This window comes from Megalops cyprinoides, chromosome 15, assembly GCF_013368585.1.
Source record: "Megalops cyprinoides isolate fMegCyp1 chromosome 15, fMegCyp1.pri, whole genome shotgun sequence".
Lineage (NCBI taxonomy): Eukaryota > Metazoa > Chordata > Actinopteri > Elopiformes > Megalopidae > Megalops > Megalops cyprinoides.
This window is the reverse complement of record NC_050597.1, coordinates 10,083,622-10,100,477: the sequence shown is the minus strand read 5'-3', so window position 1 is coordinate 10,100,477 and position 16,856 is coordinate 10,083,622. Positions and strand designations below refer to the sequence as shown.

Below are 16,856 nucleotides of genomic sequence, written 5' to 3'. Positions count from 1 at the left end.
GCTCTTTGATGAAGACTGTGATGCTACACTGATAAGAAATCGGGAAGAAAAAAGACATACGACTGGGACCTAATTATGCCAGCACTCATAATTGGAGCATTAAAATGATCTGTGGTGGCAGTGTTTGGAACCGTTCTACGAGCAGCAGTGTAGCATAGTGGTCAAGGAGCAGGACTCGTGACCAAAAGGTTGCCAGTTCAATTCCCCGCCTGGGCACTGTTGTTGTACCCTTGGGCAAGGTACTTATCTCACAATCGCCTCAGTAAATATCCAGCTGTATAAATGGATAACATTGTTAAAAAAAAAACTAAGTCGCTCTGGTTAAGAGTGTCTGCTAAATGCCAATAATATAACGTAAAAAAAATTGAGTGTTTTGTGCTGCTTTGGATGGTAGGGTGAGCCTACCAGGTCATCTTCTTTGTAGTGCATTTTGGAGGTGTGCCGCCTCATGCTGTACACAGTCAGTAACAGGTAGATGAATGCGAAGGAGGTGTGCAGCCAGAGCAGGTGTGTCCTGTGCGAAACATCAGAGAATTTATGCAGACATTTATGCATTTAAGAACTGTATATTATTTCAACAATGGCAAAACACGAGATTACAAGAGGAATATGTGCAAAGCAATGTGCATTGTGCAATGGGCAGTGTGCAAAGGACTTACTCTGATTTCAAGTTGGCTATAGTGGTTCGCCCAAAGCTGTATGCATTATTTTCTAGAGGGTAATACAAAGAAATTAGTTAGTTCTGAACTGGTTCGACAACACATTCCTGGATGATTACAAACTTGAGTATTGGCATCAGTATTCCTTGAAGTTCCATACAGAAGTGCGACAAAATAAACAATGGCAATTGAAATCACCAAGAATTTTAGTGAAGCATCACATTTATGAAAGGGTTCACCTTTGTTTTGCCTGCATCAATCCAACTAGGACAACTTTTCATACATTGGCTGAACACAGAACACAGATGTAGGAGCCTGTGTGTGTGTGTGTGTGTGTGTGTGTGTGTCTGTGTGTGTGTGCATGCAAGTGAGTGAGTGGGTTGGTGAGCGAGTGAGTGGGGTTAAACAAAGAAGGGACTTGGCCTATGTCTGTGCTAGTACCCACCTCCCTCACCAATCACCAGTCTGTTATCAATCACTGCTGAACTAACGCCCATCCTGAAACTCACTGCTGGTGGGAATGGGCTTAACGCACTGCCCTAATGCAGATGGGGACAGACCCGAGGGGATACAGAGATCCCTAAGAGACGGCAAAGCTGTTAGTTAGCCTGGTCTCAGAGTGATGCAGTTGCATCAGCAAATATCAAGCCCCTTATACCAGCCCCACCCCTCACACACCATCTGCAGCACGGCCATGGGATCCAGCTGGAGACAGGACCCTGTGACTCTCTCTACAGGAAATGAGCCACACACTTCAACATCAAGCCTGCTAGACAGGCACATGTGATCCACACGGGTAACAGGGCTCAGTACTGAAATAGAAAACGCACTCTCCCCCTTGAACAAATCACATTTGTCCAACGTGATTTGAGTCAAATAATTGGTTGATTCTTTTAAGAGCATTTTTTTTTAATTAATTAGTTTTGGCTTGTCCCAGACAATCATTCTCAGCGACTGAATCTTTTATAAGATTCTCAGTAGGGCATTGCGTTTTATAATGGATGTCTACAGGATTATACACCATGAGTCTCTGTCACTCTGGTCAAACAAACATAGGCAGGCAACAGACCTCAACCAATAGTCCTCAACCAACACCTCAGCCAATAGTTTCACTCAGAGAATAAAGCAGGTGTTGCCATTCTGAACCGCAATATTCTTGTGCTTTTATAGTGATCCATAGCCCATTATCAACTCTTGGCCTGTGGAGAAATTTTGGGGGTTGTCTGGCTACTTTCCTCATTGTCTTTTTCACAACATGGAGAGGCCAGGAGTGGGAATAAGTCACTCATTCCTCTGAGCCAAAACATGCAGCAGGCCTAAGGGCAGAAATATCATTTTTTTCATCCAGTTAGCTGGTCAGTAAAGTTGTGAGAAGAGGTTGTGCACAGTAAAAATGAACACGCAGCAAAGTCCTTGTTCATGTTGTCATTATGGCAAGGTTCCACAATCTGCTCTTTTGACTTGAACAGTGTGACGTGAGGGGCCACAGCTGTAGTTTCAGAGAGACAATGGAAAAAGGCTTGTGCTTCCTGGGCTTGTGCTGTCTGACCGCAGCTGTCCACAGCCCCTGATCCTAACGGTCTGAGGAGAAATCGAGACCCTGCAGCCTGTGGTCTCAAAGCAGAGGTTTCCCAGACGGAGCCCCCCCCCCCCCCCCACCCCCACCACCCCCCCCGCTCCCTGGTGTGACACACTCACCCAGCAGATCTCCAGAGAAGTTGACGGGCAGGACGATCCCCACGGAGAGCACCCCCACCACCACCAGCAGGCCGATGATGTGCCGCTGGAAGGACAGGTAGTGCACCGCGTCCTCACCACACTTCTCCCGAATCTCCTCGTCCCTGCAGAGACGGGACGGACAAAGGCGTGTCAGAGACACCCCCACGGCACCCCCTGTTCTCCCCCTGGGTAAAGCCCCTGCAGCATGTATAGATGCTCTCTGCCCCCAAGCAAAACTGCTGAAAGGTCAGCTCACTCATCCTTAACAGTAAAACTAACTAAATAGGGTGGCAGTGTAGCATAGTGGTAAGGAGCAGTGGCACTGCTGCTGTACCCTTGGGTCAGGTACCTAAACCAGAATTGCCTGAGTAAATATCCAGCTGTATAAATGGATAACATGTAAAGACTGTAACACATGTAAGTTGATAAAGAGTGTCTGCTAAATGACAATAATGTAAAGTAATGTAATACTGTGTAAAAGGTGAAAAGTGATCATGACTCAATGGCTTGGAGAAAAAATACAACACTCTCCACCCCCCCCAGTCCAAATTCTACCCCTGCTAGCTCTCCCCTAGAGGGCTACCTGCACTGCTCTCAGACAGAGCAGCACTAAGACCTGACAGGGTAGCATTACAAGGGGAATAATTCATCTGATTAAAGTTCCATCTTAATCTGAGCCTCTCTCCTCAGAGCAGCTCTCTGCGAAGGCGGCAGGTCACTGGCCCTTCAAACAGGCCCAGGGCGGTGGGCCGACTCACTTTATCCTGAAGATCGCCGTGAGCCAGGAGCAAAAGCCCTGCAACAATCAAACGAAAAGAAGAGCTTCAGTGTCACCGTTAAAGCAAATACCCAGAGGGCCATCTCTGCTGAAGATTCTGCAGCACAACAGCAGAGCTTGTTATCCCCTTTCCTTGTTTACATGTGGACAGACTCATTACAAACATAATAAACCACCAAATCCCGGAAATGTAATTGACAATGTGCACAAAAAGCTTTTTTAATTAGCTGTACTCATTATTCGTGGCTGGGGTATGAGATTAAGAAGGATATAATCCAAAGAAAAGATAATTGCAAACTCAGAGATGGCCTGCATAATTACCGCCGGCACTGAGTACACTGTGGTCTTTTGCTGTTAAGTTGCAGGTCAACATTACGGAAATAAGCATCTAACAAACACACAGCCAGAGAGGAATGCAGAAACTGAGATGGTATCTGATATGAGAACACGGCGATGCTTTCCCGCCAGGTGAAACTACCTGCGTAGGAATGTCACAGTGAGAGGGACAGGTATGTGACCACACAGCCCCATGCCCTGTCAGGAGTGGGGCGTGTGAACAGTGTGTGATACGGCATTCTGTCATATACTGTAAGCCTCACGCACGGACTGATAACTTAACTCACACACTCATTCACACTCACTTCATCTACAGGTTTATTTGCTCATATCAGGTCAACGGGTTGGCGCTGTCATCACATGACATAAAAATGTCCCTCAAAAAACAAAACCCTGATTACAGTGGCTACTTCTCTATTACAACCATTCTAAAGTGAGTCACGGGGGTTCCAAAAATACACCCTCTGTGTAAGCAGTCTGCATTGAGGTCTGGCCACCCCTTTAAGACTGTTGATGTAAGTGGTTTCTTGACCACATGATGGACAAACAAGGTTTTCACCTCCAGGGCCTCTGGGATCACTCTCTGTGCACAACGTTCATCCCTATCTTGTAGTTCAGACCAGAGCTTTGGCAATCAAAGCAGTGCTCGGGTCTTCACTGGCTTCACCCTTACAGCTCTGAAACAGAGCCCTCGCCTGACTCTGACTGGGGCAGTTCTGGCACACTCCAGCTGCTTTATGAAAGAGTTGGGTTCTGCCTCTCTGAAAGTGCGACTAGTCAAATGGAGAAAGAACATGCAGTGCAGTACTGTGTTACATAAATGGCTCAGGCGTATTAACTCTGCGTAAGCGTGGAGATCCCTGGGTCAGGTGCCTCTACCAGCGCAGTAGTGTCTTTGCCAGAAAGTTCCTGGGGCCTGCAGTCTCCTTGTCTCATAAGTCAAACACACACACACACACACACACACACCAACATACGCTCCCACTCTGATGGTGAAAGTTTTCTTCCTCTGCTGCCTGACCACGTGTGAAAAGTCAAAGGGAGGCGTTCGTCTCTGGGTGGAGCCGTTTTCTGACGCAGGAATGTGTCTCGGGCAGACAGATGTGAGGAAAAGGTGGGCGGAAGGGCGATCTTGTGTGGGTTGCTGATGTCCGGAGATGAAAGGGAGGTTTATTCCCCGCATCATCGTCGGGAGAACAGGCTGAGCGGCCAGTGTGTGGGGAAGGGGGGGTGGGGGGAGGACTTACGTTGTCTCTCTGGTCAAAGTCCACAGAGCTGGAGACGGAGGTGAGGCGCTCGTAGCGGTCAGGCGTCTCGGAGTGCATAGCTGAGGCCACACTGCGAACAGACAGCAGCGGCGTTAGCTCGGCCGCTGGGGAGAGCACCAGATGGCTGGGCCTGAGGGTACATGTTCTGTTTAAATGCTACGCTGACGTCTCGAAGACAAGGTCAACTAGAAGGCACTGAAATGGTCTGGGAAAACTCAGACTCAGTACACAGGCACAGAGCTCTACATGTCTGCATTTTAGAGTGGCTAACACCTCCTCCATTTACCCTCAGAGCTGGTGAGGAGATCAAGAATTAGGTGGCAGCTCTAGACAGCCTTTTACCAGTGTACTGCATCATGACCTTCACAGACGCATTTCAGGCAGTTTTAGGAGTCTAAAACCACACATCCTCTCCGGAACGTCGGAGGAATGTCCAAATCTTATTACAGCAGTCAGATAGGTTCCTGCTCCCTTTACAAAATCCTGACAGAGAGATTAGATTAGAGGAGAAGCCATGCTCCGTGTCAATCTTCAAGGGACAGGGACTCCAGAAGAAGACAGTGTTAGTCTTCATTAGACATGCTCCAGACCACCGGATCGGATGCTACCGACCCACCACCGTTCAGCCGAATCAAAGTCATACCCAGAGTGCAGTTGGTGACACACCCTGATGGTGACACACCCTGAAGTGCAGGCACACAGGTGAGCTTAATTTACAAGCCTGCATACTGCGACTGAGACTCTATGGTAAAAGCCATGAATTATTACTGTAGAGGCAATTGGGCTGTGTAATTAAAACGGCCCCTTTTGTACCACCAAGGACAATGAAATGAATAGTTCTGCACGAGGGGGAATGTACACTGCAGCACTGAGTATGACAGATGACCCGCTGAACTTGAAGTCAAAGGGAACAGCTAAGACACTGGACTACATTACCCAGAGCTCTTCAGGATATGTTACATCATTAATCTCTGCCAATTTGGGCACTGACGCATTATTACACCACCACACTCTAGATTATTACTTAACCGTAACAGTCAAAGAGTATGGTGTGAAGACTACGAATAAGATCACAGTGATTCATTCAAAGATCCTGGGGGAGCTCCAGGTAGGCTGTCCTTACTGACACCGATTAGAAGTCGACAGAATCCAATGCCTTTTACCTGTCTACATAAGCAGCCTGCCTCTGCGTGTGAACTGGTGTACTCACACAGGAAAAAAAGTGCATGCTTGTCGAAAGATTGAACGCACAAATTAGGTGAATACATATAAGATGACGTCTTATGTCAAAGCAGAAGCAAACCACACCATTACACATCCGACAGCCATTCTTTCAGGCGCATTGTGGTCAAGTAATAGGTCAGTAGAGACAAGTGGCTCAGAGACACGAAAACAGAGGAAAAAGAGCAGAGATCAGTAACAGAACCCCAGAATCCCACACCGCTAGTCTAGAGTGAGAGAGAGTGTTAATCCACCGCAGAGTGAGAACGAGGAGAAAGCAGGAAGACTTCAGTACGTAAAAAAAAAAAAAGACAACATACTATTCCCGTTCCTCAAGGCCTCTGTATCGTGCCATCTGTCTTCAGGGGGGGAAAAAACAAACAAAACACAAAAGGGGAGAGACATGAGCTCGGCATGAGCTGGGGGTTACAGTCAGCAAATTCAACACCAGCTGTCACACTTGGGCAGGAAGGCTGGAAACAGGGGGAGCTGACACAAGGCAACAGGAACGAACGCTCAACTGGTATTGAACACCTATTTTTGACTCTTCTGTGCATTTTGTCCCGCCAAGGTATGAACTGCAAAAGTGAAAAATGTGTTAACAGGAATCAAAAGCAGTGAGTTTTGCATACAGAGGGAAACCCGGAATTTACATATTTAACAATACATAACCTATAACAATGCACGTCCCATAACCTGAGGTGCTTTGGACAAAGTGATCTTGAGTCACTACATTACTGCTCAATTGGGGAAGTGGGGAAAACCAACACGACCACTGACACTGCATACGGAGTTCTGAGCAGACACAATCCCTTTTGTCATTTAAGAAAATAAGAAAACCAGCAGACAGATCGAATCTCTGGATGAAAATGTTACTGCAAGGTTGTCATGTCAGTTCAGTCCCACAGAAATCAGGATATTTGATACAGCTCACTGATCCAGGACCACCTGAGCCTTCTGAAATCCTGACCCCAGCCATTGATCCGGGGTCAGCGTTGTGGGAGGTAAATCTAAGCGCGCCCAGATTTAATACTGAAGGAGCAGCTGTGCCCTGAGCACCTCTATGCCAGCTTTAGCTGAGAGAGGGTGTGTGCGGCTGGGACAGCTGAGAGCAGAGAGGGAGAAACAAAGGCCTCTCTGATGCCAGTCCCCCCACCCCCCCATCTTCCACAGACAATGACCGGAGGAAGAACTGGCTGTCACAATGCTCCCGCAGGCAACCGATGAGTGGGGGGGAAGGGCACACATTGAGAAGCGGGGGGCATTCACCCAAAAAGGTTTCCAGTCATCCACACACAGGCGGGGGCAGTCTTGCTTTTTGACTCTTTTCTCTGATGGCACCATCCCTTACCCATCACCTTTAACACAGTGAATGAGAGGGAAAGGGAAGAAAAGAAGAAGGGGGAGGGGGGGAGACAAAGAGAGAGAGAGAGAGAGAGAGAGAGAGAGAGAGAGCGAGAGAGAGGAAGGAAGGGAGGCAGGGCCTTTACGCCATAATCTTTTTCCCCTTTCACAAAACTGTGCTGCAACTTGGGTCTTGCGGCTTGCCAATTTCTACCTGACAAGTGTAGGAACCCATAAGCGGTCGTACAAGCCAGCCCACAGTCACGCAATGCATGTGATTCTGGTATGAAAACTACCACAAAAAACTGTTGTAAGCGAAATTCGGTTTGGAAGATGCATTAGGCCTTGCGGGCTGTTCAGTCTGATTTCCTCTGGAACAGTTCCATGAGACCAAACATATCCTGCCAAATCAATCACTGTGCATTAAAGACAAACAAGGGGTTAGCTGGTAAGAGGAGAGTGTGCTTTAATAGGACATGGATCAGAGGAGGGTCATCACAGACAGGAAATGCAGCTCAACAGCAGTCTCTCATAGGGGAAGCACAAAAGAGTGCCCTAAATACATAATGGGTTTATGGAGTAGATGGTGATCACGTCTCAATAGATGTTCTCCCTGCATGAGAAAGTGGCAACGTCATGAATACTTCAGTGCTTTACATTTTACAACCGAAGCGCAAAGGAGGAAACTGCAATTTTGCTTTTGTCACAGCAAGGGTCCTACATACTTCAGGGTGGGGTCATGTCAATGGCTGGGTATCACTGAACTGTCTGCATCTTATGTACAGCAGCTATTTGAAATCCGCACTTGTGATGTGTGGGGCAAAATGGTTTGGAAACACAATGCAGACCTGAGGCTTGCAGTCTAAATGGGGCTGTGCCCTAACTGAGCTATGCAAGTTATCCCAGGTTAGGATCTAAGCAAATAAGGCTACACCTGGAAAAAACAAAAACTCCTTACTATTGTGATCATTGTAGTTAACAGAGACGGCATTAACAGCGAGAAAAGGCTGCGCTTGTGGGGTTCATTACAGGGCGGTGTGCAGAAGGCAGGCTGACCTCTCTGAGAGAGCCTGCCGCTGAGCCGCTTTTCCCGGGAGACAGACAGTGCTGATGCTGCTCATTAGCCCCGGCTGCACGCTGCGTCCTCACACACAATCTGGGTTAAGGAGCGTCAGCCTCTGACCGGCCTCATCAGCGCACACTCTCATCTCCCTTTCATGTGCTCGCCGTTTAAAGAAGCCAGGCTTTCAGACAACCGGATGACGGATTGCTCCTGACATCATCGCCTAATTTATTATTTTCTTGCGATTTGAAATCCCAGCTGTGAGGGAAGATGAAGGGTCATGACCATTATGCACATAAAAAAGCAATGTAGGGCTTTGGTACTGTGGTTTTACAGTAGAATCATCTTTACAGCAGGCATGGATCAATGCTTTGACTACAGAAAAAAACATTTCAACTCAGTGAGCTAAAAAAAGGTTTGCATGGCTCCCGTGTGTGCAGGGGGAAAAAAAAAAAATCGGGTCCAATTATGGATCATTCGATTCAGCCTACTTCTCACATGAAAAGAGACGTCCTGCAGGGACGCATGTCAAAAACCGTGTCCATCGTTATTAAGGGGAGCTAAACCCAGGAGAAAAATGTCAGATACACACAGCCCATCGTGACTAACAAGCCATGCAAAACTGAAACTGGCTGCTAAACCAACTGTATTAAACGGAGCCGGTTTAGCACTTGCTTTCAAGTGGCAACGGTACATTAAGCGTCATGACAGTGGTGGAGGTGAGGGGTTCATAGAGCATTCCCCCTGAAGAGCAAAAGGAGGATTGGTACAGCAAGCAAAACACTACAGTCATTTCATTATTAAAAAAAAAACAAAAAAAACAAAAGAGTTATTCATTTCATTGAAAAGGAAACACTACCAAGGAAACTGTTATTCATTTCATTCATACTCCCAACCAAACACAAGCTCTGCTGAACAGCAAACAGGCTTGCAGAGGAAAAGAGCGCTCAGAACCTGCACGGTCAGGCGTTCCTCTCTCATTACCTGTCTGCATCTGTCACCAGCGCCAGGCGCCCATAGTCCCAGGCCACTTTCCGCAAGATGGAGAAGACGAACAGCAGAGCCTGGAGGACACACAGCAAACATGTGGTCAGTCATGCGGTCAGCACAGAGGCTCTCTGCTTTACAGGACCTCCAATACCAACCCAACATTTTCCCCCGCTATAAACCAAGTTGTGTTTCATTAGTTACTGGTGTCTCCGACGGCACCTTCTAGACCCTTCTGTGCAACTGCCCAGTTTGGTGGTGATTTCGGTCCTGTTGACTGGTGATTTCTACCTTTAACGGGGTAAGAATCCAATAGTAGCCTCATGCACCAACCAGTGGTCAGCTACAGCCAAGCTCAGGCGTGGAACTGAGACTCCTGAAACAACACATTTAAAAACAATCTGGGATCCCTCGCAGTCGTTTCTAAGGCCGTTTAACTGCCTCTGCGCCAAACTCCTCTTTTGACGTGCAGGGCACCCAAAAGTGCACAGAAATCAATATCTGCTATAATAGAATTTGTCAAGATTGTCACTTTTAATGCTTTTTTCCACCCCGTTATTTTGTACCAGGCCAGGCAGCCCTCTCTGATCGCACAGCGCCCTGTCACGGCCCCCGTTCACAGCACACCCGCAGAGGGAGATGTGGCAGCCCCCACCTGATCCTGATGGACCAGCGGGGGGGGGGGGGAGCCCAGTGACCGTCCCCACTGAACCCCTCCCCCAGCACCCCCCATCCCCCCCCAGCCAGACTCTCCTTATCCCCAGGAGGCAAAGCACTTTAGTTCCGGTTATGGATATTGGGAACAACAGCCAAACCACCCCCCCCCCCCCACAGTAAATATGAGGGATCCAAAACCAACACGCTTATACCGCAGTTCTCAAAACAGCCTGGCGATTTAAATGTCATGGTTTGACTAGGACTGTTGTGTTCTGAGAATTCCCTAGTTTGTGAACATTCCGGGGAAGCATGCGCAGCACTGGCCCTATGAAGGTAAGCATACCCTCATACCCTCATCACACTGTGCATCTGCATTTGAATATTGTGACAACTAAACAAAGGATATCTAGGTCAAACATCGTGCCTGTGGCTATACAGGAAAACAATATCCCACCAATTGGCACAAACAGTTCCAGTTCTCTAACTTTGAATTACTTCGAGTGCTCAAACCTAACAGCCACTCAGAGGCTCCAATCACTGGATACAAGCGTCCACAGTTTTGAATGTGTGAATGCCTCACATTATATGCAATTATTCTCTCCAATCTATTCAATAACCACTCACAGCTTCCAGCCCTTTAAAAAAAAAAATCACCCTCTCCAAAATGTTACCCAGTCACAGTCGCAGACCCTTCCTGAAGCACTCTGCCGCTCGGGATGTGAACCTACGAACTTCTGGCAAAGCGCCCAGGCCCACAACTGGGGTCGGTCCCACACCGGGGAGGACAGACGGGCGGCGGACTCACCAGGAAGCACATGAAGTCGAGGGCGAGCACGGTGGGCACGCCGCCGAAGGGCAGGCCCTGCAGCACGGTGCTGCGAATGCGGGCGGAGTAGCAATAGTCCTTGGAGTCGGTGCAGTTGTCGTCGGTGCCGTTGCAGGCCTCCGCCCCGAGCACGGCCATCATCACGATCAGCACGCCCAGCATCTTCACTGCCGCATCCTTCGCACCTGCGGGGGGGGAGCGAGGAGAGGAGTGTGAGGGGGGTGCTGCTGGACACACAGAAGCCACGCCCCTCCCCCACCACCACCAGCACAGGGTTATCAGAGCCACTGTTACATTAGATTACATTACGTCATTTAGCAGTTGCTCTTACCCAGAGCGACTTCCACAGTGCATCACTATGCTAAGGGTAGTTATTGAGAAGTACTACATGTGGCCAGTAAGATACTGAGTTAAGCGCTAAACTAGTGTAGAGTGCTTTTTTAATAGAAAATAGGGATAGACAGGATAGATAGAGAGGAAGGCAGACTAGAGATACATCTTGAAGAGATGAGGTTTCAGCTTTCTCTTGACGGCACCCATGCAGTCTGTTGTATGAATCTCAGCAGGAAGCTCACTTCACCAGTGTGGAGCAAGTACTGAGAAATGGCAGGTCCAAGAGATGTTAATATTGACCCTCAGTTTGCCCTGCGCAATTCAAATGCTAGTTCTATTCATATGGCAAAACACAAGTCCAGCGGTCTTCGGGAAGAACAGATCCTGGTCTGTGAATGAAAACCATTCTGGGCTGGTCTGCAATGTCTTTGTCGTAAATCCCCCAAAATCCTGAACGACCATATTCTGAGTGACACATGTGACAGAACTGGTGTCTTTTCATTCCATGATGACGATCTTCTATATTTGTGTGTGCATCTCCAATCCCATTAAAAGAGCTCTGAGATGCAGAAAAACTGCATTCCTCATGTTCACTGACATGTATTTCATAGACTTGCTGAATGTCTTATTACAGCCATTCACCTCTGACAGTGCCATTTTCAGCATTGATCAGACTAAACCAAACTCCCTGCCACTGGAAAATAGGGCTGCAGTCAATGCTGATGCAAAAAAATCTAATAAGCATGAACCTAGCGGTAATCACTTCATGTGTTAGGCTTAGTGAAATGTTCCATCAGTCATGCCTTTCCAGAGTATACGCTTACAACTTTACAAAAGAATCAAAGCCCTCAAACACTTTGCTACGGATACTGATACTGCTGTTGCTGTGTGACTTTAATTAGGCCCACGCAGAAGCCGGGCTAATGCTAACACAATGAAAAGAGAAATCCAATCCTCTCCAACGTGTCTCGTATTTCACATACGGATGGCGCTTTGGATGCCGCGTCCCACAAGTCTATCGCAGCATTGCGAAACAGGCCCAGATGCGGGCTTACAGGAACAGCAAGGCAGACCTCTGTGGACCTCTTTGTGTTAACAAAGGAGAAAGCAAACAGCGGGAAGGAAATGCACTCGCTACTCTCTCTCCACTTCCTGTCTATTGTCACATATTTATAGATAAATTATTCACAGACACTTTTGACTATGCACTTATTCTATAAATAACTCCATGCATTATTCCTATTCAATTCCACGTTCAGACATTGTGTTTACGTTCAAGGGCTTGCATCACAACAGGAACCTGCGCTCCACCCCTTTTGAATGGTTGCGTTGGAACTGCGATGGCGGAAGGGGTGAGGCGGGAGGGCAGAAAGGCTGCGCCCACATTTTTTTGGCTGCCGTCCATCTGCACAGCGTGAAAGGCTTTAGGACCTGGGGCGGCAGCGGCCTCTCAGACAGGCACCTGCACGGCCCAGGCTGATTGCTAATCAGCCTGAGTGCGACTCGTTGCCTTTGTTGGACCCGACATAAAGGCCCTGTGTGGGAGAGGAGCCTGGATAATGCCTGCAATGTTGTGTGCTCCACTAAACCCACCTATTTCCTCGAGCTGCCACGAAGCAGGATGTGATTTGGTTCGTTCTGTCAGTGGTTTGTTTTGCGTTTTTCCTTCACCCTAGAGAGGCAAAGATAATTGGCCACTGGCCAAATTTCAGCCAGTCACGGCCAGGCACAGTGTCTGCCCATGCCACAGGAATATAAAGCGTTTTCTGATGATATGCACACAGCAGAAGTCATTATAGGAAGAAATCAAGAACACTTTTTGGCAACTGGCTCTGTGTACATTCTGTTCTAAATCCAGTGCAGCTCTCAGACTCTCTAAATGAAAATGGAGGAGGGTGATGGCCCAGCAGCAGCGTGGGTTTGAGCCACATAGAGTCTACTGCCCATTTCACTTTTCTCTACACAGCCCCACTGTCACACTTGGCTTCCTCCCAGAGAAAGGGGCAGTGGGCAGCAGGGCTTTAGAGTCTCTCTCTTTCTCTGTCTCTACAGGTCAATGCGCAAATAACGAAGAGAAAAAAAGCCGTTCCTCATTTAGGGTGACCTTTAAAGACATGGCAAATGCACGCCCCCACCCTGCCATTTCCCTCTCTAGCCTAATGCATATGAGAGCGCTTTCACCAGAGGACGCGTCAAGGTGCTGTATAGCTGTGTCGTATCCACTTCCTGGGAAGGTAAAGGCCTTCTTCTTGTTGATGGGAAATATCAGGTGCAATTTCATGTGAAAATGTTCATATCCACAGCTTTACCAGTAGCAGCTTCTGATGCTGAAATTCACCTGAAAGTTTCCGAAACATGCCTGAAGAGTGCTGAGAGCTCTATGACTGACCCTGATGGCAAGTGCCACCGAGGGGTCGTTTCTTCACATGTTCTCTGTTCACACAGTACTAACATGGATGTTGGGAAGGTTCTACAAAGTTCCAGAAGCTTCTATGCGCTTTCATACAATGATAACCTGACGCAGGATTACATTTTAATTTTAAATAAGTGCAAATGCATTTTTTTTCTTTTTAAACATGCAATGATAGTGTGGCATGAGCTACAACTGGTATCAAATTTGTACTTTCATTCATTTGTGGAAAAAACAAACACTTTATTATATGGGCTCCATATACATTGTATACCCATCCTTTCTAGCTAATAATGGTAATAGCAAACAAATTCTGCGCTGTTTTTCTTGATCTGCGCTGCCTGTTGACCTCTGGCCCTTTGCCTTACATTATCCTCCTGTCAACAGTGTACAAACAGTGTCATCAAAGTGTCATCTCAACACACTGTAAAGGTGTGTCTTCCCAAATTACATGAGACAAATCAGCTAAAGACCTGACTACTGGACAAATTGTCGTAAATGCCAGCAAAATGCAATGAAATCAATTCCTAAAAAAAATTATTCTGTTGTGTTGAAATACATTTTTGACCTGTTCCCTCAGCTAGTCGGCCAGCTAATCTGAAAAGAAAGATAAAGGCAATCACTGTGAGGCTGGTCAGATTCGGCTGCGTCTGCAAAATTGGACTTTCAGCTCACAGTGTGGCGACATCATCATCTAACGCCACTATGGAATGGTGGTGAATGACCTTTAATAACCCTGGGAAATGTCTCTGAAATACTACAGCTGCATTTTTTCTGCTTTCACAAGGAAAAAGATGTGAGACCACATGCAGACATTCAATTTCCTGAACAGAGAAAAGACTGCAGACGTCTCTCACTCTGTCGCTAATTTCACAGACATCTCTCCCTCTCTTTCATCACCTTCACATACGTCTCCCACTTTCTGCCAATCTCCTTCATTTCTATACCTCTCTCGCTTCAACCTCGCCACATGCGGAGGCTTTCGCTCCTTTCCCTGTTTTTAAAATCGCTAAATCGCTACGTTTTGCTTCACTTCCTCCACTGGCACGAACGCAGTTCCTCATAAGGAGCAAAATAAACAGTGGCTAATTCACAACAAATGGATAAACCCTGCTTCTAGGACATTTCTTCAAGACCTGCGACAAGGGGAATGGGTAAGACCCCAGCTGCTCTGGTGAAGTCTTCCATCCAAAAGCCTGCTCTGGCACTACAGAATTCCAGTGAGAGCTCCCGGATAAAGTCGGTGGCACAGCAAGGCCCAGTTCAATCACGTATCCGTCTGGCAGAATCCCTGTGCCCCTCCCCAGGAGAGCCACCCCCGGCTGCAGGCCACAGCCTGCTGCACACTCCCCTCCCACTGCAGCGGGGCCTCCACTCCAATACCATCCCACTTGGGAGATGCACCACGGTCAATTATATGCCATCGAAAAACCCAAGGAAAGTGTTGGACTTTCCTTGAAATTCATTAATTTGCCTTGCTGTGAGTCTGATACGTTTGATTAAACAGGTTCACTCTCGAACACTGACTTCTTTCTCCAAATTCAGTGCAAGCTCTCATTAGACAAGGCTCCCTGTAAGTGGTACATATCATGAACCACTGATGGCTGTTCCAGAGAACACCCCTGCATGCACTTTAAATATGGTCTGGAACCTAATTAAAGACACAGGGCATTGCTGTAGCCCCAGCACAAATGTCTAGATGTACAATATGATCACTAGGAGTGTACAGGATTGTGTAGGATTTTGTAGGATACCTGTTGATAATAACAGAGACTAGATTTAGGTGGTGTTTTGTCCCAGCTTACTATCCCTGCAACCTGTACAGACCTGCTCCTGCTGTCACAGCGATGGGAACACAATAACACAGCATAAAAAGAGAAAGCCACCCCTGAAACAGAGCTGCGTGTACAAGCAACATAAAGGACACCTGTGGAAATGGCTCCAAGTTTGTCACACAGCATGGGAATTTTCAGGCTTTTTCAGGGTTTCGTCTACCACTTCACTCCTATCTCAGTGACACACTGATGAAATTTCACTGAGTTTTTTTTTTAACCCTACATTGAGTGGGAGGTGGGGTGGTGCATCTGAGATTCTGTGGAAAACCAATCAGTGACACAAACTGTTAAACTGCTAAAGGAAAGAGATATGAAGTTTTATGCAGCTGAGTAGCACGTTCTGTTTGAGTAGGGTATTTCCTTCTCCTTAATTCTCGGGGATTGCAAAGGCAAACATATTGTGAATGTGAATCCACAGTCGGACAACAGTGTGGCGTGCACACACAAAAGCACCTACATGGGCAGAGACTAGGGTTACAGTTTTACAGACCTCACAATGTGCTCTGCACCTGTTTAAAGGACAGCTGAGAGAGTCAATCATTCTGTCTGAAAAGCAGGCGGCGAGACACACATGCTGTTACTGAGGGCTATAATTAACACTTCTGTGCACCATCCTGTTGCCAAATGATAAGGAGACAGTCACTAGTGTGTGTGCGCGTGTGTGTGTGTGTGTGTGTGTGTGTGTGTGTGTGTGTGTGTGTGTGTGTGTGTGTTCAACTCCATGCCTGTCTGACAGCCTTTGCTAAACACTGGACAGGAAATACTAGTTCTGAGTCCACATGACAGCACACGTGACAGTGCAGAATGGCAAAGACAAAAGCTGTGCTTCTCTCAGTGCCTCTAATAGAGAAGCAGAGCTCCTGCTGGGTTTCCAAAATGGCTGTCAAATGATCTTAAAATCACGTTACGATTAAAAGAAAAGAAAAGAAAAAAAAAAACGCCAGACAGTGCCCGCAAGCTACTCATCGGTGAACTTCACGATCAGACTTGCACAGAACGAACCTTAGCTCATCAGTCGCACTGCGAAGAGAAATCTTCTCCTCTCAGCTCACAAGCTACAATCTCAGCCATTTAAAAGGCAACAGCAAGGACAATGAGCAGGGCCTCACGGTGACTTATAACAGCAGGTGTCCTGTGAGCACCCCTGGCTCATATCAATCAGGTCCCAGACATGGGGAGCTGGGAGGGGAGTCCCTCCACAATCAGCTACAAGCTCATTGCAACACACTGTTTCAAAGGGGAAATACCACGGGAATGTGTCAGATGTGTTTTCATGGCAAGCTGGTGATCATATTTCAATTACACATAGCGATAAAATAACACATAACAGATAAAAAGCCATTCCAGCAGACATGAGCTAGCTACAGCAGTGTAGATAAAATGATTTTTTATATATTCACAGCCCTAATGTAAGTTTAAG

The 16,856-nt window shown here is 47.2% G+C and overlaps 1 protein-coding gene across 4 annotated transcripts in view; it reads right to left on the bottom strand.

Moving 5' to 3' along the window:
• Positions 1-16,856, bottom strand: part of tmem63ba (transmembrane protein 63Ba) — a 47,725-nt gene that overhangs the window by 16,415 nt on the left and 14,454 nt on the right. For 3 of the 4 annotated variants that reach the window (XM_036546346.1, XM_036546348.1, XM_036546347.1), the window contains exons 2-9: positions 10,838-11,043; positions 9,373-9,452; positions 6,302-6,340; positions 4,740-4,830; positions 3,137-3,174; positions 2,358-2,500; positions 660-711; positions 406-514 (exon numbers count right to left, since the gene is read on the bottom strand). In XM_036546346.1, the coding sequence (XP_036402239.1) occupies positions 406-514; positions 660-711; positions 2,358-2,500; positions 3,137-3,174; positions 4,740-4,830; positions 6,302-6,340; positions 9,373-9,452; positions 10,838-11,020 (735 nt within the window). In that variant the 5' untranslated portion in view covers positions 11,021-11,043. The remainder of the gene's footprint in view (positions 1-405; positions 515-659; positions 712-2,357; positions 2,501-3,136; positions 3,175-4,739; positions 4,831-6,301; positions 6,341-9,372; positions 9,453-10,837; positions 11,044-16,856) is intronic. The other variant, XM_036546349.1, reaches the window with a different exon arrangement.